The 23,350-nt window shown below is 40.7% G+C and overlaps 1 protein-coding gene across 1 annotated transcript in view; it reads left to right on the top strand.

Moving 5' to 3' along the window:
* Positions 1-23,350, top strand: part of LOC148078931 (CUB and sushi domain-containing protein 1-like) — a 462,769-nt gene that overhangs the window by 284,733 nt on the left and 154,686 nt on the right. The window contains exons 8-9 of the mRNA XM_087792967.1: positions 12,022-12,103; positions 14,502-14,626. Of these exons, the coding sequence (XP_087649093.1) occupies positions 12,022-12,103; positions 14,502-14,626 (207 nt within the window). The remainder of the gene's footprint in view (positions 1-12,021; positions 12,104-14,501; positions 14,627-23,350) is intronic.

Below are 23,350 nucleotides of genomic sequence, written 5' to 3'. Positions count from 1 at the left end.
AAGCACCTTTCTAGACCAGGGTTACAAAACGCTTTAACAATGAAAAACAATATATACAGCTAAAATATATGCTTTAAAGGGCCAAGACACATAAGACAAACACAGAAGTCACAGATAATCAGGGAAAAGCCTGGACAAATAAGAATGTCTTAAAATGTTTCTTGAAGGAGTCAGTAGACTCCATCAAACGGATAGGGAAAGGAATATCGTTCCAAAGCTTAGGAGCAACAGCCTGGAAGGATTTCTCTCCTCTGGTCCTGAACCGTGTTCGCGGAACCATCGGTAGATTCTGATCGACAGACCTCAGAGCCCGAGCTGGGGTGTAAGGCTGGATCAGATAAATGATGGAAGGTCCGACCACGAATAGATCTGAAAGTAAGAACCAGAATTTAAAAATTGATCCCGAAATAAACTGCCAGTGAAGAGATTTAAGGATCGGGGAAATGTGAGTTCTTCTACTAAAGTGGGTCTGAATTCTTGCTGCAGAGTTTTGTATTAACTGCAGACGAGACAGCTCCTTGTTGTTTAGACCCGACAATAAACTGTTAAAATAGTCTAAAGACGCGAAACAAGAAGACACAAATGCATGGATTATAAGATCCAGATCGTGTTGTGACATAATTTTACTAAATTTAGAGATTTTTCTCATTTGAAGGAAACATTTTCTGGTCAGTTTTCTGCGGTGTTGTACTAGAGATATGTCTTTGTCAAATACAATACCCAGGTTTCTCAGGCTTAGTTTGACAGACTTACCTAAGTCACCCAAGTACTGACTCAAACCTGGAACCTTGTCATCAGGCGCAATAACCAGAGCTTCAGTTTTGTCCACATTTGGCTGCAAAGTGTTTTCACTTAGCCTTTGTTTGATTTCTAGCAAACAATTGACTAAGCTGTTCAGCCTTTCGGCCTCAGTTGTGTCAAATGAGCAGTAGAGCTGGAGGTCATCAGCAAATATGTGGTAAGAATAATCAGGAAATCTCTGAATGATTTTACCCAAAACAGAACCTTGAGGGACTCCACTTCATGATGTCACTGGACACTTTCAGGCTTTCTCCTTGAGAGTGATGTGTGCGGAAACCAGACTGACACTTCCCATGGATGTCGCTATGATCCAGGAACAACGATAACTGCTCAGACATCACCATCTCTAAGATCTTGGACAAGAATGGAAACTTAGAAATAGGTCTGAAATTACTGAGGTCAAACCCCTGTGGAAAGGGAGAGGTTTACCATTTTGGTAACCCAGGGGCCTATTACATGAAAACTTAAATATAGAGCCTACACGGAATCGGACGAGCGAGAGAATGGTTCATCTTGCTCACCAGTGCCGAAATATCAGCCAGAGTAACAGGATTAAAGAAGACCCACAAGCTGGAGACAGACTCAGTGACAGCAAGGGTTCCACACAAAAGGGGAGGCATTTTCTCTTTGATCAATTAAATTTTGTCAGTGAAAAATCTCAACAATGCATTGCTGTCAGTTTCACAGAAGACAGGGGTAATTGGAGCAGAAGGAAACACGAAATAATTGATCGTGTCAAACAACCCTTTGAGGGGTTTCTTATTTACTGTCACACGTTTCCGAATGTAATCAGATCTGGCAGTTTCCATCATCTCATTGTATGAGGACATCCGTTCCCAGAGGTGAAGTCTGTGCACCTCAAGTTTAGTGGACTTCCAGAGACGCTAAGTCTTTTGACAAAGTCTCTTCAGACTCAGGAGATCTTCATTTGTCCAAGGGCACGTTTTTTTCTGAATTGTCAAGTTCGCCTTAGCCAGTATTTCAACACAATGATTAGTGAAACAGTGAATCAAATTGTCAACACATTGAAGAAAAGAAGGTCAAGAAAAACTGTCTGCAGTATCAGCTGAGATAACACACCTCTGAGAACTAACTTTTAAGGGCTTAGGTTCAGGGACAAAGTCAAAGTTAACAAAACAAGAGAATGATCACTCCGATGGGCATCATGTACAGATACATTAGAAATGTCCAGGCCAAGAGTCAAAACTAGTCTAAAATTTGGCCTTTTTGGTGAGTGGGTTCAGAGACATGTTGCTCAAAATGAAAGGCTTTAGTTAAAGTTAAAAGTTCTTTAGCAGAGCCAGATGTGATGTCATCTACGTGAAGATTAAAGTCTCCAAGAATCGGAACAGATTCAATTTGAATAAAAGAAGATAAAAAGTCACTAAAGTCCTTCGAGAACACTGCCGCAGAACAAGGCGGACAGTAGACTGAAACACAATAGAAAGGTTTTGTAGAACCAACCAAGATCATTAAGTTAAATAACACCTTCCTCTCTCTGACATGTCTCTGAAAGACACAATAAATCCAACTTTTTTCTTGTAAAGAGATCATTCAGAGAAAAGGATTCATTTGCAATGGAGCGAGCATCCAACAAGCCAATGTGCAGTGCTGATGATTTTGCTGATGACACTTTCGAAGGCTTCTCCAGCGGTCACTTGGGTTACAGCTGGAACGTGAGGGCAGCTCTGGAGTAAACACCGAAGTAAAAATAGAAAATGAAAACATCTGACCACCACTCCGGTGCTTTGTCGGCTCCAGGATCTCCATTTAGGTCCAGGCAAACAGCAGCGCTGATGTGTTGTCACACACATCACAGGGAGCAATGTAGCACAGACACCGAACATGTACGATGACGTCAGAGTCCAGGCGAGCTGTATTGTGTCTTCTCTTGACTTGTACACCAGTACAGGAACCTCTCCTCAATTTCTTGCAGAACTCACCCGATATCCAACAAAGCAGCAGATAGTCTGTGTCCATGACAGACGGAGGGGGAAACGCTCAATCAAAACTGTCCCCAATGTAAAGGTCCTCCATCGACTTTCTGATGCTAAACAGAGAGTCACGATCATAGATCCGTAAGGCTTGAGACATATCTGTGGAGCAATAGTAATATTAAGTAGATTGAAAGGGCACCCCTTTCTTATTTGTTTATTTCTTCATTATTTTATATTATGTGTAAGTTTTGTTAATTTGTATCATTCATGTGTGCAGAAGAATTATATTTCTATTTTTAGACAGGGACAGGGAGTAAAACTCTAGCAGGCACTTTGGGCAGGTTTAGGGTCTTTGTGGGTCCGTTCGTCTCTAGATTCATTCGATGGAAAGCGAGCATGTGTGAAGCAGCCAAGTCAAGTGCTTGTGTGTTTCTGTTTACAGAGGAATAAAATCATCGAAACCAATGCACGCCTGGAATCTACTTTATAGTTCTAAGTGTGCAACATATCCTTTGAGAGATGAGCATTATAGTAGCATAAATAGTTGTGAAAACGACTTTTAATACACTCAATAGCAGGAGCCGACTTTAGATGCTGCCGATCACAGGCGCTGTAGGAAGGGGAAGTGAAACTTTGAAAAAAATAAAATAAAAAAGCTTGCTCCTTGAGCAATTATTTTATTTCCCTGTAACTCTCCCGGTGGTAATATAAGAGGCGTGTGGCGATATTATAATATGCGTTATTCGTGCATGCAATAAATAATAATTGTAGACCAAGGCAAAACACAGACATGATTTTCTCATCGTGATTCCTGATGACTTTTGCTATTATGCTGAATGGTGAACTATTTTGACTATTTGGTGCATATAATGGGGTCACAAATAGTTAAGCCAAAAAGAAAAACTGTGGATATACAAGTCAATGTATGCATTACCCTCACCACTGTTCATGAGCAGTGGGTGGTGACCGAAAGATCAGCAGAAGAAGACAGCGATAATAAAAATGCAATTCAGATTTAGTTCTTGATCACAATACTTTTGGGTTTTGAAGTGGTGCACTATATTCTCCATATGAATTTAAAGTATATTCAATGAACATTAAAAACATTGTCTGAAAGTTGGTCAGATATTTGGTCATTGTAGAATAATTTCCTGCGGCAGAAGGCCATGGTTGTGTCTTCCTTGCTGGTGATAATTGTCCATTATTGCTTGAGGAAAGTAGCTCTGCAGTCCACTTAAATCTGAACTGTGTTGGCAAAGCAATTACAAGTCATGACTTTGAATAGTAATATGCAAGAGACCATCCATTTGTTCACCGCACTACGCAAAGACACAGCACTTTGTGTGTTCTTAAAAACAATTAGATGTTGCGCTGCCCTTTGTGATATTTCGGTAAGATTGCGCATAGTTTGTTATTTGTAATCATTAAGTAGAGCTAAAGAATGATTAAGATAACTTTCAAACGTGTAGCAAAGGACTCTTTAAGCATTTTCCCAACCTGATCCTAAATGAGTAATTTAAATTCACACAGAGATACAAAGCTCATTATCATGAACTTGCATTTTTCTAACTCTGTTAAATATAGAGCGGTTACCTTGGCATAACCCTGCTAGAGCACCTGGCTGCTTGCAAGAATCATTTTAACTTTTTTAAATAAAAAAATAAAAGTCTTCTCTCTGTTCACCGCTGGTCCTTGAGCAATTATTTTAACTCTCCCGGTGGTAATATTAGAGACATGTGGAGACAAATGTTATGCCTGCATGCAATAAATAATTATTACAAGCAACGAGAGACTGATGATAGAGTTTTACCTATCTGGAGAATTTGTCGTTTATGAATCATAATCTAACAGTCATCATTTATCATCATCTAAACTATTGAAGTGACTCTAAGGAGAAGATGCTTAGTTTGTTGGATAGATAGTTGTGCATTTTTAAATTCAAATCTTTGAGTTAATTAGGTTAATATTTTACAATAATTAGGTTTGGGGGATGAACGTGTTTTAAGTTTTATACACAGATTACATAGTTAAATACATTTACTTTTACTTGTAATTACATTTTTCTCATCGGAGATTACTTTTACTTAATGAATTTGTCATAGAAAGTAACTAAAATATTTGTGATTTGGGAAAAATGGTGGTGTCTTTGGTTGTTTCTACTTCTGATATTAATGGACGATAATTGGAATGTTGCTATGTGATATCTAACAACCACTTATCTGAACCATTTAAATGCTAAAAAAACACTCAAGATTTGTATCTGGTATGCTTCCTGTCTGTATGCCTTCTTTTAACTTCTGCCACAGGGCAAGCTTAAAATATAGAATTGTTTTCGTTTTTCTGGAACAATTCCCCTCGTTGCGGCTTCAATACAAGATTCAAATTACAGACGAACCAGACCAGTGGTATTTATACCATATACCATATAAAGACGAATAAGGAGCAGATTACTAATACCAAACCTTAGTTGACATGAGGGTGATTAGAAAATTAGTGATGTTTGAGTTTTGGGTGACAATGGATACTTCACCACAGATGAATGTTTTGTTTTTAAATTATTATTAAAATCAAGGATATCATAGATGGATGGATTGATGGATTGATGGATTGATGGATTAATGGATTAATGGATTAATGGATTGATGGATTGATGGATTGATGGATGGATGGATGGATGGATGGATGGAAGGAAGGAAGGAAGGAAGGACGGACGGACAGATGGAAGGACAGACTTTATTCATCCCTCTGGAGGTCTCTTCCGGAAATTGTTTTTCCAGCACACAGCAACACAGACGAAAGATTCATGAAAAGAAAACAAGAGTGCAAAGTGCAATAAAAAGAAAGTGCAAGATGATACAATCTAAATCTAAGGATAAAACATATAGATCAAAGAAAAATAAAAAATAAAAAAGATTACCAATGAATATCATCTTTTCACTCCACTCCTACCCTCAAACTCAGAATTAAACAGCCTAATAGCACTTGGAATTAATGAGTCTCTGAGTCTATTAGTGTTGCATCTGGGAAGGAGCATTTGTGCACTCTATCTGCTTCTCCGCTCACTGAGAGCAACTTCCTTTAAGGGAAAAGCACCTAGGCACTGGTTCAGATATTTTGTGACACTTGGGTCAGAATCCTGTTACATGAAGTAGAGGCCTATTGAACACATCAACAAGGTGGACCACAACATCAATGTCCCTCGCAAGGATGGAGTCAGAAGAGTGCCTCAATGTTGAATTATACAGGAGACCCACACATATTGATTGATATTATTATTATTGCGCCTAATTACTGTGTTGTGGAAGAATGCAAAATTCAAAAATATGATCTGCCAGAAATTCTAAATGCAATCTTGAACGGATCAGTTAACCACATAATGTGGAGATGTATGATGAGACTATTGACAGCTGAATTTGGACTACCAATTAGACTTTAATATTTTAAATAGATTTCTCGATCGATCTGTGTGAAATATTTTTTCAAAAGGCTTATTCATTTTGACATGAGCGTCCCAGACACAGCAACACTTACACATGTTTCATCACTGTAACATTTGAGATACACAATGTGCAACATATATTGTCCTGGGGAAGCCTCGCCTCTCTGGTTGTGGGGGAGGTCTTGCTACCGTTTATAGGGAGAGTTGTTCTAGCAAAGTGATTCAGACACAGGAATCCACTTCTTTTGAGTCTCAGATGATCTTGGTTGGTTCTACAAGACCTTTCTATTGTGTGTCAATCTACCGCCCGCCTGGTCCTGCGGCGGTGTTCTTGAAAGACTTTAGTGACTTCTTATCTTCCATTATTAAATGGACTCTGTTCTTATTCTTGGAGACTTTAATCTTTATTTTGATGACGGCACATCTTGCTCTGCTAAAGAACTTTTAACTTTAACAGAAGCCTTTAATTTTGAGCAACATGTTTCTGAACCCACTCATCAAAAAGGCCACACTTTAGACTTAGTTTTTTGTCTTGGCCTGGACATTTCTAATGTATCTGTACATGATGTCCATCTGAGTGATCATCCTCTTGTCTTGTTTAACCTGGACTTCATCCCTGAAACTAAGCTTTTGAAAGTTAGGTCTTAGAGGCGTGTTATCTCAGCCGATACTGCAGACAGTTTTTCTGCCATGTTTGACCCTCTTTCCTTTGATGACTGCCTAAACGTGGACAGTTTGATTCACTGTTTCACTACTCATTGTGTTGAAATACTAAATCAAGTGGCACCTGTTAAATCGAACTTGAAAATTCAGAAAAAACTGAAGATCTCCTGAGTCTAAAGAGACTTTGTCGAAAGACTGAGCGTCTCTAGAAAGTCCACTTAACTTGAGGTGCACAGACTTCACCTCAGGGATCTGATGTCTTCATACAATGAGATGATGGAAACTGCCAGATCTGATTAATTCAGAAAACTGGTAGCAGCAAATAATAAAAACCAAAGTGTTGTTTGACACGATTAATTCTCTTGTGTCTACTGTCCTCAACTCACTTCTGTCTCCTGTGAAGCTGACAGTAATGTCCCTCAAGGTTCTGTTCTTGGTCCTTTATTGTTTTTGCTATACTTGATTCCCCTGGGTAAAATCATTCAGAGATTTCCTGATGTTTCTTATCACATTTTTGCTGATGACATCCAGCTCTACTGCTCTTTTGCTGAGCCCAGAGGCTGAACAGCTTGGTCGGTTGTTTGCTAGAAATCTAACAATGGCTGAGTGAAAACACTTTACAGCTAAATGTGGACAAAACTGAATCTCTGGTGATTGCTCCTGATGATAAGGTTCCAGGGTTGAGTCAGTACTTGGGTGACTTAGGTAAGTCTGTCAAACTGAGCATGAGAAACCTGGGTGTTGTATTGGACAAAGACATGTCTCTAGTTCAACACTGCAGACAACTGACCAGAAACTGTTTCCTTCAACTGAAAAAATCTCTAAACTAAGGAAAATGTTGTCACATGATCTGGAATTTATAATCCATGCGCTTGTGTCTTCTCGCTTAGACTATTGCAACAGTTTGTTTTCATGAATTTACAAGACGGAGCTGTCTCGCCTGCAGTTGATTCAGAACTCTGCAGTGAGAATTCTGACCCGCTCAAGTAGAATAACTCACATTTCACCCATCCTTGTTATTCATGGTCAAGCTCCTCCTTACATCACTGATCTGATCCATCCTTACACCCAAGCTCAGGCTCTAAGGTCTGTGGATCAGAATCTACTGATGGTTCCTCGCACACGGTTCAGGACCAGAGGTGAGAAATCCTTCCAGGCTGTTGCTCCTAAGCTTTGGAACGATCTTCCTCTCTCTCTGTGTTTGATGGAGTCTACTGACTCCTTCAAGAAACATCTTAAGACATTTTTATTTGTTCAGGCTTTTCCTTGATTTTCTGGAACTCCTGTGTTGTTCTCAGTATTATTTTGACCTTTAAAGTAAATATTTTATTGAGTATTGTTTTGATTGTTTAAGCGCTTTGTGACCCTGGTCTGGAAAAGCTCTATATAAATACAAATTACTTACTTAGTCACTAGCAAGTGTAGAGTTTGTGTAAATTCAAGGATGCGCTGGAAGTATACATGTTTATTCATATTTCACTTTGTTATGTCAGCAGTACGTGGATGCCTTTGAAAACTGTGATTTGAATAAAATAAAATAACATATTTAGTTAAATGAGTAAACGATTAGCAGGTTTAAAGTTGTTGTTCATAATTGTGAAGTATCTTTTTAAATTGACTCAATAGAATACACATCTTTCTTCATGATGAATGTTTATATAAAACATGTGAATATAGGCTAATGATAGGCTAAAATATCAAAATATGTAAACAATCAGGTATATTTCCTGACAGAAAGGTTCTTGTTAGCAGGTGATATTTTGGACTATCAGATCACTCCTGTTGAGTGATGTTTTTTGTGCATTTATTTACCCCTAGTTTTATGTCAAATCATTGACATTTCACTTGTGATAAATTCTACCAAGAGAAGCTCAACCGACCGGTAAAGTTAGTTTTGGTATTTTATATTCAGAACCAGTTTAATCTTTGTCCAGGACATCACCAAAATTGAATCACTAATCACGGTTGGTCGAAATTTGAACAGTGTCTGTTAGGGATCTGATTGGATTATTTATATATTTCTTGTCCGATATGACAGTTAAGAGATTAATTACATCTGTCACATCCCTACATGTTGATTAACAATTCACAACTCCACAACTAACAGAAGAAAATAGAATGTATATTTTTAACTCTCAAACTAAAAGAAGAAGGAACGTATAAGGGTTATATGGTAATCATTTTCTATTCATGAGTGAAAATTTAATTTACTCATAGCCATGGGTTGCTCTCACTTTTGGGATTCATCAAATTCTGACGTTTTCAATCAGATTTGAGTGTTCTGTGTGCTCCAAAAACCTTGGGTAGGTTTCTTTAAGAGACCTCATGTGAAAATATGGGTTGGCTTTTACTTGCATTTCATGAATGAGATCCAATGAGTATAATGTATCTGAGCCTGTAAATGCAGCAGGATACCACAATTTATCATTCATTAACAAAATATGTGGCTGCTAAATGATGAAAGAGTAATGCACTTAATAAAAATAAATGTTGTGAGATTAGTCTCTCATGTTCTCTCTGCAGACCTAATGATTGTACCCAATTGAATTTAGAGAAGCAGAGTAATTTTAATTTATTTAATTAATAAATTAATATTAATAATCAACAAAATGTAAAATAAATAATCAACAGTACATAAATAATTAACTAATAAACAGAATATCAACAAAAAAACAAAGTTCTGCTGGGGGATGATGGTGTTGAATGCTGAGTTGAAGTCGATGAACAGCATTCTGATGTGAGTCTTTAGTCTCCAGGTGGGTTAGGGCCGAGTGAAGGGTAACAGAGATGGCATCATCTGGTAGCAGCAAGATTTGATTTGATGTGCTGCAGGACTAGTTGTTCGAAGCACTTTATGAGGGTGGGAGAGAGTGCGATCAGGCGGTAGTTGTTGTAGCTGGAGGGGGGCGACTTCTATGGGACTGGTATGATGGTGGGAGCTTTGAGGCATGTGGGGACAACAGCTTGTCTCAGTGAGGAGTTGAAGATATCGGTGACAACATCTGTGAGCTCCTTGGCACAGTTCCTCAGGACACGACCAGGTATGTTATCAGGACCCTGGGCTTTCAGTGGTTTTGTGCGTCTGAGGCATCGCCTCACACTCTCTGGGGATAGCATGAGCACCTGGTCCTCCGGAGGTGGCGTTGTCTTCTGTGCCTGGTTGCTGTTGTTTGCCTCGAAGTGAGCAAAGAAGTCGTTCAGCTGGTTCAGCAGAGAGGTGGAGCTGTCGCGGGTCTTTAGAGGGGGCTTATAGTCCGTTATAGTCTGCATCCCTCGCCACAGGTTCCTGATGCCTCTGCTGTTGCTGAAGCAGTCAGCAATCCTCCTGGAGTATTCCCTCTTGGCCACCCTGATGCCTCGTGACACGTTAGCCCTGGCCATCCTCAGAACCTTCTTGTCACCAGCTTTGAAGGCCACATTTTGAGCTCTCAAGAGTCTATAGACTTCCCTTGTCAGCGATGGCTTCTGGTTGGCCCGAATGGAGATGGTTCTGGTGATTGTGACATCGTCCATGCACTTCCACATTTATGAAGTAACAGACTGCGTGTACTCTTGGAGGTCTGTCGTGCCGTTGTACGTGGCTGCTTCTCTGAACATCCTCCTGTCTGTGGTGAAGAAGCAGTCCTGGAGTGATTCTGTAGAACCCTCAGGCCACACGTGGATTTGCCTTTTCGCTGGTTTGTTGACTTTAACCAGCGGCCTGTATGCTTGCATTAGCATAACAGTGGTGTGGATGCAAAAGGCTGCAATCCTCCGACACTAAAGTTCACTGCCAAAACAAATGTGTTTGCTTATTTAAACAGGATAGAAACAAAAACATTTATATTAGACTTTGATCAAAACATTCAGAAAACATTATCAATAAAAAAGTTAACTCTATATAGTTTCTCTTAAATCTCTTAGTTGCAGAGATGAAAGGCTTGTGAACACTTTGATGGTATAAAGTTGATTATATACCACTAGCTTGTATTGAAATGGTCTTTTGCAAATATGGGATTAAGTCAGCAGCGGTTATATTTATTTTTATTTGGACATGAGCTGAGCTGATGTTATTTGGCACTTTTCCAGTCAAGTCATCTCACGTTGTTTACTTGTCCTGGATAGTGCTTTGGAACCGTAAACCTTTGCATGTGTTGCCAGTGATGGCCATTTGAGGAGTAATGTGATGGAGAGAGATGAGAGCCAGTCAAAGTGCGCTTGCCATGTGTTTGTTTTATTTTTTGATGTGTTTTTTTTTTCACTGAACATCAAAACCAGAGAGCCGCAAGTAGACAGCTTGTTCTGTTTGCATCATATCTCACGCGAATATGCATAATCACGGCCCTTCACTCTACGGCACACACAAAAATCTGTTTTTTATGCCAGAATTCACAAACTCCGACAACCCTTTGAAACAGAAGAGAGCAATGAGAAAATAGGAAGGTAGCAAATTGAAAATGGGAGATGATCAGAAGAGAAAAACAGATCATATTTATCTCCAGTAAAATATGTTCTCTGTGATTTACTTCAAATATGTTTTCTTCCCTTGTTCCTCATTTACTTCTACCTTTCTTACATTGAATACACCTTATTTAGTTTGGTGACAAATATAATTCAACTTCATAGATCCAGTTAGATGGTTCATGTCAAGTTGTCACACTCATTTGCATTTACATTCAGTTTTGGGAAAACAGATGCTCTCAACTCATAAGTTCAACGTCGGATCCTGAATATGCATTTTGTGCAAACAGACCGTACCGTGCAAAGAAAACATAATGAAAGAAGGTTGGTTGACATGTGAAAAATTACAGCGTTCCCCAATAAATTTTGTTCCTTAGGTTTGGTTCTCATGTGAGACAGCAGATAAAAGTGGGGTACTAGGTAAATGGTACATCTAATATAACCATGTTATCGCCAGAATTCAAAAAGAAAATCAAATCATCATTAAAAATATAACAAAAATAAATCTATCTCATCTTATCATGTGGAAAGTAGGCAGTATGGGGAATAATGCTTTGGTAAGTATTAAAATCCAGTTTGTATGTACTCTCTGCATACAGAACCTCATTTATGACTATCATGCTTTTTTTGTTTATTATCTTCCATTGAATGTTTGCAATTGCTATAGTGTTATTTCACTTTCCTTTTTTGCTGAAAGAAAGTTATCTGTTAATCTCAATACATTTGCTTTTCTTCTCACAGTGAGTCAGAGTGGCCTTGTTGGAGATGTCTGTCCAGATCCTGGAGTTCCAGAAAATGGAAAGAGGATGGGGTCGGCCTTCCAGTAAGTTTTTGTGCTTTATCTATTTAAATATGTATATTTATGTATATTTAACTGTGGTGACATTGGGTATTCTAGTTTTCAGGTGTTTATTGAATAATGCGATCGAAAGAAGGATGACATTTTTTGGGGGGGACAGTAATGAGGCTTGCTTAGATTTATGGTGTAGAGACTGACAAACAGATGGAAGCAGCAGACTTGAAGATACTTGTGTTGTCATTATGGGTGGGTTAGAAAAATGTGATTAGAAATTATTCCATCAGACAAACAGATGTGTGGAGAAGTTTGCAGACACATTTAGGGAGGACTGATGGATGGACATGTGATGTGATAAGGGTAAGTGTTGAAGGGACAATGACAGAGATAGAGATACCAGAAAAAACAAGTATAATAGTCACACACTCACACCATTTTTGATTCCTGAAGAAGCTTCTAAACTTAAATTCTGTCAAATTCAGTGAAACTGAGATTTCCAGCTTTAAACATCATAGATATAATGTTCTTTGTTGTGACCTTGTGGATTGTTCTTTCAGGTCAACCTCTGGAATAGAAGAAAAACAAATCTCAGTGTGAGTGTTTGATCCGGACCTCATGGGAGATCATTGGCCTAAAAATAAATGTTTGAGTGACTGTTGTGGTTGAAAATAAATTCTAACAGTCTACTTGTAAACTTTGTTTAAATAGAAGTCACATTAAGCTAAAGTACCACAAAAAAACACAACGACAATATTAAAAAAAGGAAACACAACTTAATTATTAATTAATTATTAACTTTGGCGAAAAGCACGTCAAAGTCAAGTGTTGGCGATAGGGTTCAAACGGACGGTTGCAATCAGCCTAGTAGTTGACGCTATCGAGTCATTTCCTGTAGGTGCGTAGCGTCAATGTTTCACTACCCTGTCGATACTGTCTTACAGTGTACTGTAAAGCAGTGCACTTTTTGAGATACAGCATTAGACACTGAAACTAGCTGACTAAGAAAGTAGCATATTTACAAGATGTTCCCCTTTTATTTTAGGTTTTTAGTTATAGCAACTTAAAAACATAGTGGGGCGTGTTAACAGCTGGCTAAAGAAGGTGTGTGGCCCATTAAAACCTCATATTAGGCTCCACTCTCGTTTCCCGGGACAAAAGAGAACTTTATAAAGTAATAACTTCAAAACATCATCATGATGAGGGACCTACTGCATCTTGGAGAGAAAGACTTAAACATTTAAAACATGCGAGTAAGTCAGGAGAGTTGGGTTTTCACATTCATTGACCTTTAACATCAAGTGAAGCTCCCTAATTTAGTCTTTAATATTTAGCTTCTTTAACGTAGCTTATTTTTGTTTTGTTTTTTTATCAATCTTCATTTATAACAATTCTGAATTTGACTACCTTAGAAAGGAAATTGTCAATATTGAATACAATTCTATTTTTTAATTTTCTTATAAACTTATATTATGTTTTATTTTAAACACCAAGTTACTCTTCATATTCTATCCTTTTTTTTATTTTTATTTAACAATAATATATTTTTTTAATAATAATACTGTATCCGACCCTCTTGGCAGAGATATTAGAAAAAATAAATGTAAATATTGAATCATTTTAATTGTTTTTCAAACTTACCTTTATTTAGGGTAAAACTATATGAAATTCAGCTGGAACTCACTGGTACTAGCAACTTAGCAATATGTGTACTCCAGGATTGTGAAGTTTGTGTTTATGCAGAGACGCAAAAGATGTGTGTTATGGCCTTGGATCATTGATAAGCGCCAGGAGACATGGTCTGCAACAGAATTTAAGTGTGATGGGACGGAATAGGAAGAAGTAGGAAGCAATGAATAGTCGACTGTTTGGTTATACAGATGGTAAAGATGAAAAATGTATTCCTTAGTGGTTACACTGATAGCTACAGACTTCTGAATATAGATTATCTGGAGAGTTTCCACTTATCACTGCGGTGAGAACATAGCTGTGTATATACACAACATTTATATTCCTGTCTGATCAGTGTCATCACAGCAACAGCCCCAGCGAAGTGATTGACCTCACTCTGTGACCACAACACCGAATATATAACCACTCTCCAAGGCTCTCCAGTGTTGAGCAACAGGATTCTCTTCAACAACCACAGCTCTACGTGACAAATGATTGCCCAGGTGGCGGACCGTGTCTATCAGCGGGGAGGAGACATTAAGCATTACAGACAAGGCATCATGCAGACTGTTCGCTCTGAAGTTTGAATTTGCTCCTTCCGTGGTTAAACAGTGGGTGTTGGTGAGAAATGTCCACAACAAAGATAGAGCAAGATGAGAAAGTATTTATAGTAGCTCTGTGTTTGTTTACTAAAATGAATGGTAATCTCATGCGGTCATTTGTGTCAAAAACTGTCAATCTTTCGTCTCCTTAACAGGATTGGCTCCAGTGTCCAGTTTAGCTGCGATGACAGTTATGTACTTCAAGGATCGAAAAGCATCACTTGTCAGAGAGTAACTGACACCCTGGCTGCCTGGAGTGACCACAGACCCATCTGCAGAGGTAATTAGCATCGTGATCCTTCACTTCATCTTTTTGTGACACGTGACCGTGACCTCCAGATGGTAGATTTATCACCTATGTGGGTTTTCATTTTTAAGAATAAAGGAGATGCTGTATCAACTGTGGAGGGATCAAGCTGTTGAGTAACACCATGAAGATGTTATAAAGAGTTTTTGGGGCTTAGATGAGGGGTCAGCATGTCCCACTGCTTGGAGACAGCAGGGAAGATAAAGGATCAAGCATTTTAGAGTTAGCTTTTCCATCATTTAACAATGGCCCATTATCAGTTATTTGCAGGTCCATCATGTATTTCTAACCAACATTTTGGGAAAGGTGAGCCTATATCCAGTCCAAAAATCCAGGTCCAGTATCCATCAGAGGAGATAGTTGACAGCTATAAGTACTGGACCATGCACCAGTACAGACCATGTGTATAAGAAAGTTCAGAGTAGACTTTCTGAGTACTTTCTGAGGAGGCTCTGATCCTATAACATTTGAAGGAAACTCCTCTGCATATTCTACCAGTCTGTGGTGGGCAGTGTCCTGTTTTATGCTATGGTATGTTGAGGTGGGAATGTGTCCAAGAGGAGTGTCAACATGGTGAACAGGTTGATCAGGAGGGCTGGCTCTGTGGTTGGCATGAAGCTGGACTCACCGGTGACAATTGAAGAGAGGAGATTACTCGACAAACTACTGTCCATCATGGATGACGACAGTCATCCTCTGAACACTGTCATCAGTGAACAGAGAAGCAGATGGCTGAAGCTGAGGCTATCGAGGTGGACTTACAGCTAAGCTAAAAGCTACCCCATTCCGGTCGCCGCTTCCGTCCATCCTGCTCGCCAACGTACGTTTCCTTGAAGGACAGTTGGATTACTTGAAGCTGGATTTAACTATCAAAAGAGAAACAAGAGACTGCTGCATCCTTATTTTTACTGAAATGTGGCAAACCTCATCTCTCCCTGAAGCTGCGATTAGCCTGGACGGGCTAACAACATTCAGAGCCGACAGGAGCCACACTCTCACGGGTAAAACCCGAGGGGGGCGGCATTTGCCATCCATCCATCCATCCATCCATCCATCGCCATCCGCTTATCCGTCGCCGGGTCACGGGGGCAGCAGCTTCAACAGGGAGCACCAAACGCTCTTCTCCCATGCAACATCTTCCAGCTCTGACTAAAAGGATCCCAAGACGCTCCCATGCCAATGAAGAGATATAATCTCTCCACCTGGTCCTGGGCCGACCCCTTGGTCTCCTCCCAGCTGGACGCTCCTGGAACACCTCCAAAGGAAGGCGCCCAGGGGGCATCCTCAAGAGATGCCCGAACCACCTCATCTGACTCCTTTCTATGCGAAGAAGCAGCAGCTCTACTCCGAGTCTCTCCAGAGTGACGACAGAACTTCTCACCCTATCTGTAAGGGAGATGCCCGCCACGCGTCGAAGGAAACTCATTTCAGCCGCTTGTATCCGAGATCTCACTCTTTCTGTCATGATCCACAGCTCATGACCGTAGGTGAAGGTTGGGACAAAGATTGATCGGTAAATAGAGAGCTTTGCTTTTGGCTCGGCTTTCTCTTCCGCACAACAGTGCGGTAGAGTGAATGCAATACCGCCCCTGCTGCACCAATTCGCCGACCAATCTCCAATTCCCAAACACCCTCACACGAGAACCAGACCCCAAGATAATTAAACTTCTCCACTTGAGGCAAGGGCTCAATCCCAACCCGGAGAGAACAATCCATCTTTCTCCTGCTGAAAACCATGGCCTCAGATTTAGAGGGGCTGATCCTCATCCCAGCCGCTTCACATTCAAATGCAAACCGATCCAGTGAGAGCTGAAGTTCACAGTATGATAAAGCCATGAGAACCAGATCATCCGCAAAAAGCAGCGATCGTATCTTCAGGCCACCACACTGCAAACCTTCCCCGCCAGACATCTACAACACGTCACTGACCTAGGCTATTGTCCCTGCCTGCTTTAAGTCTGCCTCGATCATCCCAGTGCCCAAGAAACCAACCATCACGTGCCTAAATGACTTTCGTCCGATTGCACTAACAACGACCACCATGAAGTGCTTCGAGTGGGTGGTTAAGGACCACATCCTCTCTGCAATGCCCAAATCTTTCGACCCGTTCCAGCTTGTGTACCAGCCTAACCGCTCAACTGAGGATGCCATCTCCACTGCTCTCAACCGGAGTCTGGAGCACATGAATGACAAGAACACCCACGTGCGAATGTGTTTCCTGGGACTTTAGCTCAGCATTCAACACCATTATCCCCAGAACCTGGTATTCCAACTGGGCCTCAACCTCGGGACACCACTCCCCCCCATCCAGGACGTTGCAAAAACACGCTGTCTGAACAGAGCCTACAGAATTCTGTCTGACCCCACCTACCCCCTCTATGGACTGTTCTCTCTCCTGGCATCTGGCAGAAGGTTCCGCAGTATCCGCTGCAGAACAGAATGATTTGGAAACAGCTTCTTCCCTCTGGCCATCAGACTGCTGAATGAAATATAACTTGAGCTATGCAATATTTCATATATTATGTATTTATGCTATTTATAACATATTGCACTATTTTTAACTTATTTATATTTATACTTTTTATATAAACATTCACTCTGCTGTGTGTTTTGACGGTTGCCAAGCAACCGAATTCCATTGCCAGTTTGACTGCTGTGTTTACCGTGCAATGACAATAAAAGAAAGTATAAAGTCTAAAGTCTGAAGATTGAGTGCACGGATGCTCCTTCCTTGCAACACTTAGACTCAGGGACTCATTCATTTCTCGTGCTATTAGACTTTATAATTCTGAAATTGGGGGCAGGAGTGGAGTGAAAGTATAATGTTATTCTATTCTATTTTAATCTTTGTATCCTTTTTCTTTGAGTTATTTCTTTTTGATCTATGTTCTTTATTGTGATCTATGTCTCTTCATGCTTGCACTTAGTTATTTTGTGTGTCTTGTTCTGTTCTTGCCGTGAACTGGAACCTAATGGAGATCTCCATAGGGATTGATGAATATTAATGTCTATCTATTCTAATCTAATCTAGATGACAAGTCAAAAGAAGGACAATGAGTAATTTATCACACGTTTGGTAACCGATAGAGTTAGGGAAATAAACTTAAATAACATCATGCTAAATGTCCACAATTATATTAAAACCCCAGACACGATCAATCTTTACAAGAATGAAGTAATCATCTTATTACTTGATAATGGATGGAGGGTGGAGAAGCTGAAGACGAGGATTAAAATAAGAACATTAAAACACTTCTAAACACATACATTTTACGAATAGTATAACCATAGAATTCAGGTATTATATGGTTAGACATCATATCATTGGGTTTGTCAAATTAGTTCTCATTCTTTTTTCTTTTTTTCTTTAGGTAATCAAGCACTTTGTATACAAAGATCCATAAACATCCATGCAAACATACACATCTCCACACGTTAATGGATAAGGACATTAGTAGAGTATTATCCAAGGAGGTCTTGGTCAGCAAATTGCTTCTTGCATAACCAAACGTTCTTTCTGTCCAATCTGTTCTACTTGCACTTTGTTGTTTTTTATTGCACTTTGTTCATGTGTTTATGAATCTATTGTCTGTGTTTCTGTGAGCTGGAAGACTAGTTTCCTCTCATCTCCATGGGTCTTCTGGGTCACATATTTATCCATATTATATATATATATATATATATATATATATATATATATTATCCATTTTTATTCCAGGTTTCTTGTTGTTTTCGCACAGGAGTAGTTAAGGGGTCAGGGGAATCCAAGGAGTGAAATAACTGCGAGCAGATGATAGAGGACAAAGAGGGATCAAGTGATTGTTGGCTGTCCAGATCAGAGTGTGGCAGAAAAGGCAGCTGATCTTGCATAGTTTGAGTCACTGCAAATTACTATTTTTTTGTGTTTTGATACTGAAATCTGCAAAATGATCAGTACACCGACAATTTATGGGGTCACAAAGGAATTGTTGAACTACCCACATGACTCCAACACCAGATTTTACTTGATTCAAATGGTGATACGAACAACCGTCAACACATGCAACCGACATGTTACGGCCTATGTTCTTTTCAAAATGGTGTCTGGAGGGTTCGGCTGTTGATCAGTGGTTGGGACTATGCCATCAGAGGTGTAGAGTCTTGGCAAAGTGCCAGATCTGTGCTTAAAGGAAGTTTTTGGATCTGTGCATAGGGCACCTGGACATAACTTTGTAGTGTCATGAGCCATGCAGCACATTATTGACAATGTTAAGGAAGATGAATGGTTAGTGGCACGTTTCAATGACACATTTCTGTCCACCGATATATTTAGAGAAACGGTTTATGGCCTATATTAGGAAAATGCTGTCACAACATGATCTGGAGCTTGTAATCCATGCGTTTGTTTCTTCTCGTCTGGACTATTGTAACAGTTTGTTTTCATGTCTTAACAAGAAGGAGCTGTCTCGCCTGCAGTTGATTCAGAACTCTGCAGCGAGAATTCTGACCCGCTCTAGTAGAAGAACTCACATTTCTCCGGTCCTTAAAACTCTTCACTGGCTTCCAGTTTCTTTCAGGATCAACTTTAAAATTCTGGTTCTTACTTTCAGAGCTATTCATGGTCAGGCTCCTCCTTACATCACTGATCTGATCCAGCCTTACACCCCAGCTCGGGCTCTGAGGTCTGTGGATCAGAATCTACTTATGGTTCCACGCACACGGCTCAGGACCAGAGGAGAGAAATCTTTTCAGGCTGTTGCTCCTAAGCTTTGGAACAATCTTCCTCTCTCTTTGCGCTTGATGGAGTCTACTGACTCCTTTAAGAAACATCTTAAGACGTTTCTATTTGTGCAGGCTTTTCCTTGAATTTCTCGAACTCCTGTGTTGTTCTCGGTGTTGTCTTGATCTTTGAAGTATGTACTGTTTTGAGTATTGTTTTGATTGTTAAAGCGCTTTGTGACCCTGGTCTCGAAAAGCGCTATATAAATATATATTACTTACTTACTTACTTACTATATTGTGGCTAGTACAGATTTTTCACAGTTTGAGTATTTCAGCTCTGGACTTTAAAAAAAATTCTGTTAGTTTAGGCTATGACATGTTTGTCTTGATCATATTTCTGATAGGTGTCAGACCTTTTTCAATAGGTCCGTCAATGGACATGTAAGTGTAACCATCAATTAATTGGCGAGAATTGTTACACACCCCTAGAAAACTGATTGAATTCAGATTTATATATAAATGAAAAGCATGGTTCTTCAACAAAAATAAAATCAGAAGTAATTTATTTATTTAGAAATTTAGTTATGTATTTATAAATTTATACATTTATTTATTTACCTGTTATTGAGTAACACATCTCAAAAATCATCATTCAAGACATTTGCACCTGGTTCAGGTGGGCTTGGAAGTCAGGATAAGGTTCCAGACTTGGTGGGGGTGAGTGCGTGTCTGTTTCTGCTGTCTCCTCACCATGGCATAACTTTGAGGTGCTACACTCGAAGATGTTTTAGTCGTATTCAAGTGTTCTAACGTTGTTGAGTAGAGGGTGACCTGGAGGTCTGGGTCGAAATCAGCTCTGGCTACCCTATTTTTCGAAGGACATGCTTCAGTCAAGGTAATATTGCGCCTTGGTCCTGAGAGTCCTGGTACCTCCAAATCCATATTTGCTTGCAAACAAGTTGAGAAACCCTATATGGTAGATACATTAAGATGGAAATCATGGAAGCCCTGATTAGTTGCTCTAACCGTGTGTTTTGGGGAATGTGCATGTTGTTAGGGTTCAGATATAGGTAATTGCTGACACATCTAAGAGTGTTGTGGCTGGCACAATCCCAGCTTTTAAACTCTGTCGATGGTTGGAAATATGCCGTAGGGTGAGAGAGTTTCTGTACCCTTTTCATATTCAATTCAATTAAATTCAATTCAATTTTATTTAAAGTGTCTTATCATAACAAAGTTATCTCAAGACACTATACAGTTGAAATAAGACTACAGTTGATTAAGGAAAAATAGATCCCAGCAATTCAACAAAGAGCAAGAAACAAAACACTGTACAGTGAGCTGTACAGTGAGCAATGGTGAGGAAAAACTTCCTTTTAGAAGGCAGAAACCTCGAGCGGAACCAGACTCATTGTTGACGGCCTGCCGCTTTGACCGGCTGGGAGGAAGGATGGGGGGGTAGACAGATGGATAAGGAGAGGAGTGAGGGAGGATATAGTGAGAGAAAAGAGGAGAGTGTAGGAGGGTCCATGGGGGTGCTGGAGAGAACTCGGGATCTGATGACGTGGTGAAGATCCTGGATCAGCAGCAGCTCTGGAGGTGGATCCCTGGATCAGCAGCAGCTCTGGAGGTGGATCCCTGGGGCTCCGGGAGAGAAATAAAAAGGTGTGGGTTTGGGACAAATGTATACAATACACAGGTATACAGACTCCGGTGACGGGTGAAGATATATAGAGGGGAGAGGGGGGGAGGTTGAAATAGCCAGGCCAGAGGGCACATACCTAGCACAGCAGGATCCAGACACAGGGGCCCAAGCCACGGCAGGAACCTGCGGGAGACCAGGACCCGGCAGGCGAGATAACCACCAGAGCTGACCCCAAACACCAGCGAGAAGGCGGACCACCACCGGGGGCGCGAGAGGGCAAGCACAGGCGAGGAGGACCGAGGAAGCAGAGAGGGGGAGGCACCAGGCGCAGGCACCGAGGCAGAGGGGTAGCCAGAAGAACCAGTCAGGGGATAGAGCCCCGGGGCCAGGCCGGGCCACGGAAGACCCCCAGACCGTCAGGCTGCCACCATTTCCATAGCAGGGGACCGAGTCAAGGAGATAGGGATCCACCACAGCAGCGGCGGCGGAGCCCCCCCCAATACCCTGCGGACACGGCCAGTAGCCGGGTCGAGTGCCACCGCATGAGCCCGGGGGAGCAATGGCCAGGCACCGGCCCAGGTCCCCCGGGTCACAGGGGGGCCACGGTTGTGCGGGCAGGGCGGGGGCAATGGGGCTGCAGCCGTCCGGGAACGGCCCCCAATCTTTGAACTGTAGACCGTCCCCAACAGCCGCAGCCCAACTCCCCCAAGCAGACTGGAATCATTTGGGTTCAAAGTTATTTTCTTTGACTACTTCACATGCTTCAGGCATGGTTTATCCTGGGTTAGAAGTTATTGTCTGATTTTGCTTGGACCATGGACCACAGGATGTTGTTTACGGTGTACACCTGCACGGCTAATCAAACAAGCATATCTGCCCCAATCATGACAAAATTTGCCGATTTTGGGACCATCAGGAATAAATGCTTCAGGGTGTGATTGAATTGTTCAATTCAATTCAATTCAATCCAATTCAATTATATTATATTTAAAGTGTCTTATCATAACAAAGTTATCTCAAGACACTTTACAGTTCAAGTAAGACTATAGTGAAGAAAGGAAAAACAGATCCCATCAATTTAACAATAAGCAATAAGCAAAACACTGTGCAGTGAAATATTGCGAGGAAAAACTTCCTTTTATACGGCAGAAACCTCGAGTGGAACCTGACTCATTGTTGACGGCCTCCTGCTATGACCGGCTTGGAGGAAGGATGGGGGGGAAGACGAGTGAGGGAGGATACAGTGAGGGAAAGAGGAGAGTATGAAAGAGTCCATGGAGGTGCTGGAGAGAACTCTGGTTCTGATGACGTGGTGGAGATCCTGGATCAGCAGCAGCTCTGGAGGTGGAGCCCTGGGGCTCCGGGAGAGAAATAAAAAGTGTGGGTTTAAATTGCACAGGTGATGAATTTAATGCAGAAAAAAAAGATATACAGAGCTCGGTGTCTAAAACTCCTCCAGCATTCTTAGCAGCTAAGATAGAATAGAATAGAATAGAATACGTTTAGAATAAACAGAAAAGCTAATTATAGGCATTATCGAAAAGTAAGGTTTTTAGATTGTTTTTAAACATAGAGAGGGTGTCTGCCCTCCGGACTGAAGCCGGTAGTTTGTTCCACAGCAGAGGGGCTTGAAAACTGAAGGCCCTGGCTCCAAATTTACATTTAGAGATTTGTGGTATAACTAATAGATCTGAGTTTAAGGATTGTAAGGTCCTAGAGGGTTGAAACATTTGGATTAGATCTTAAATATATGTTGGTGCTTGGCCATGTAAGGCTTTATAGGTTAGGAGAAGGATTTTAAATTGTATTCTAAATTCTACAGGAAGCCAATGTAAAGAAGACAGCACAGGGGAAATGTGTTTGTGCCTCTAGTCTAGTGAAATGTTATGAAGGTGGAAGTAAGCGGTCCCTGAAAAGTCCATGTCAAAACAGACACCCAGATTCTTTACAGTGGTGCCAGCAGCAGGATTGTAGTTGTGTAATCTGATTTCTTTCATCTGGCTTCATTGACAACTAGAGTTGAGTGTCAGCATAACAGTGAACGTTTATGAGTATGTTCTGATCAAGTCCCCTAGTGGGAGCATATAGATTGTGAATAAGATTGGACAAAGAACCAAACCTTGTGGGATACCATAGCTGACCTTAGTGTGTGTCGATGAGAAATGGTTGACATGTAGATGTAGTGCATTCTATCCGACAGGTACGATTTAAAACAGTTAAGAGCAGTTCCATGTATGCCTATATGGTTTTCTAGCCTCTGTAGAAAGATTTGGTGGTCAACAGTGTCAAATGCAGCACTGACATTTAAAAGAACAAGAAACTAAAACTTGGCCCTGATCAGAGGCCATTAG

Source organism: Callionymus lyra, chromosome 6 (assembly GCF_982586985.1).
Source record: "Callionymus lyra chromosome 6, fCalLyr1.hap1.1, whole genome shotgun sequence".
In the NCBI taxonomy this organism is placed as follows: Eukaryota; Metazoa; Chordata; class Actinopteri; order Syngnathiformes; family Callionymidae; genus Callionymus; species Callionymus lyra.
This window is presented reverse-complemented; position numbering and strand designations above follow the sequence as displayed.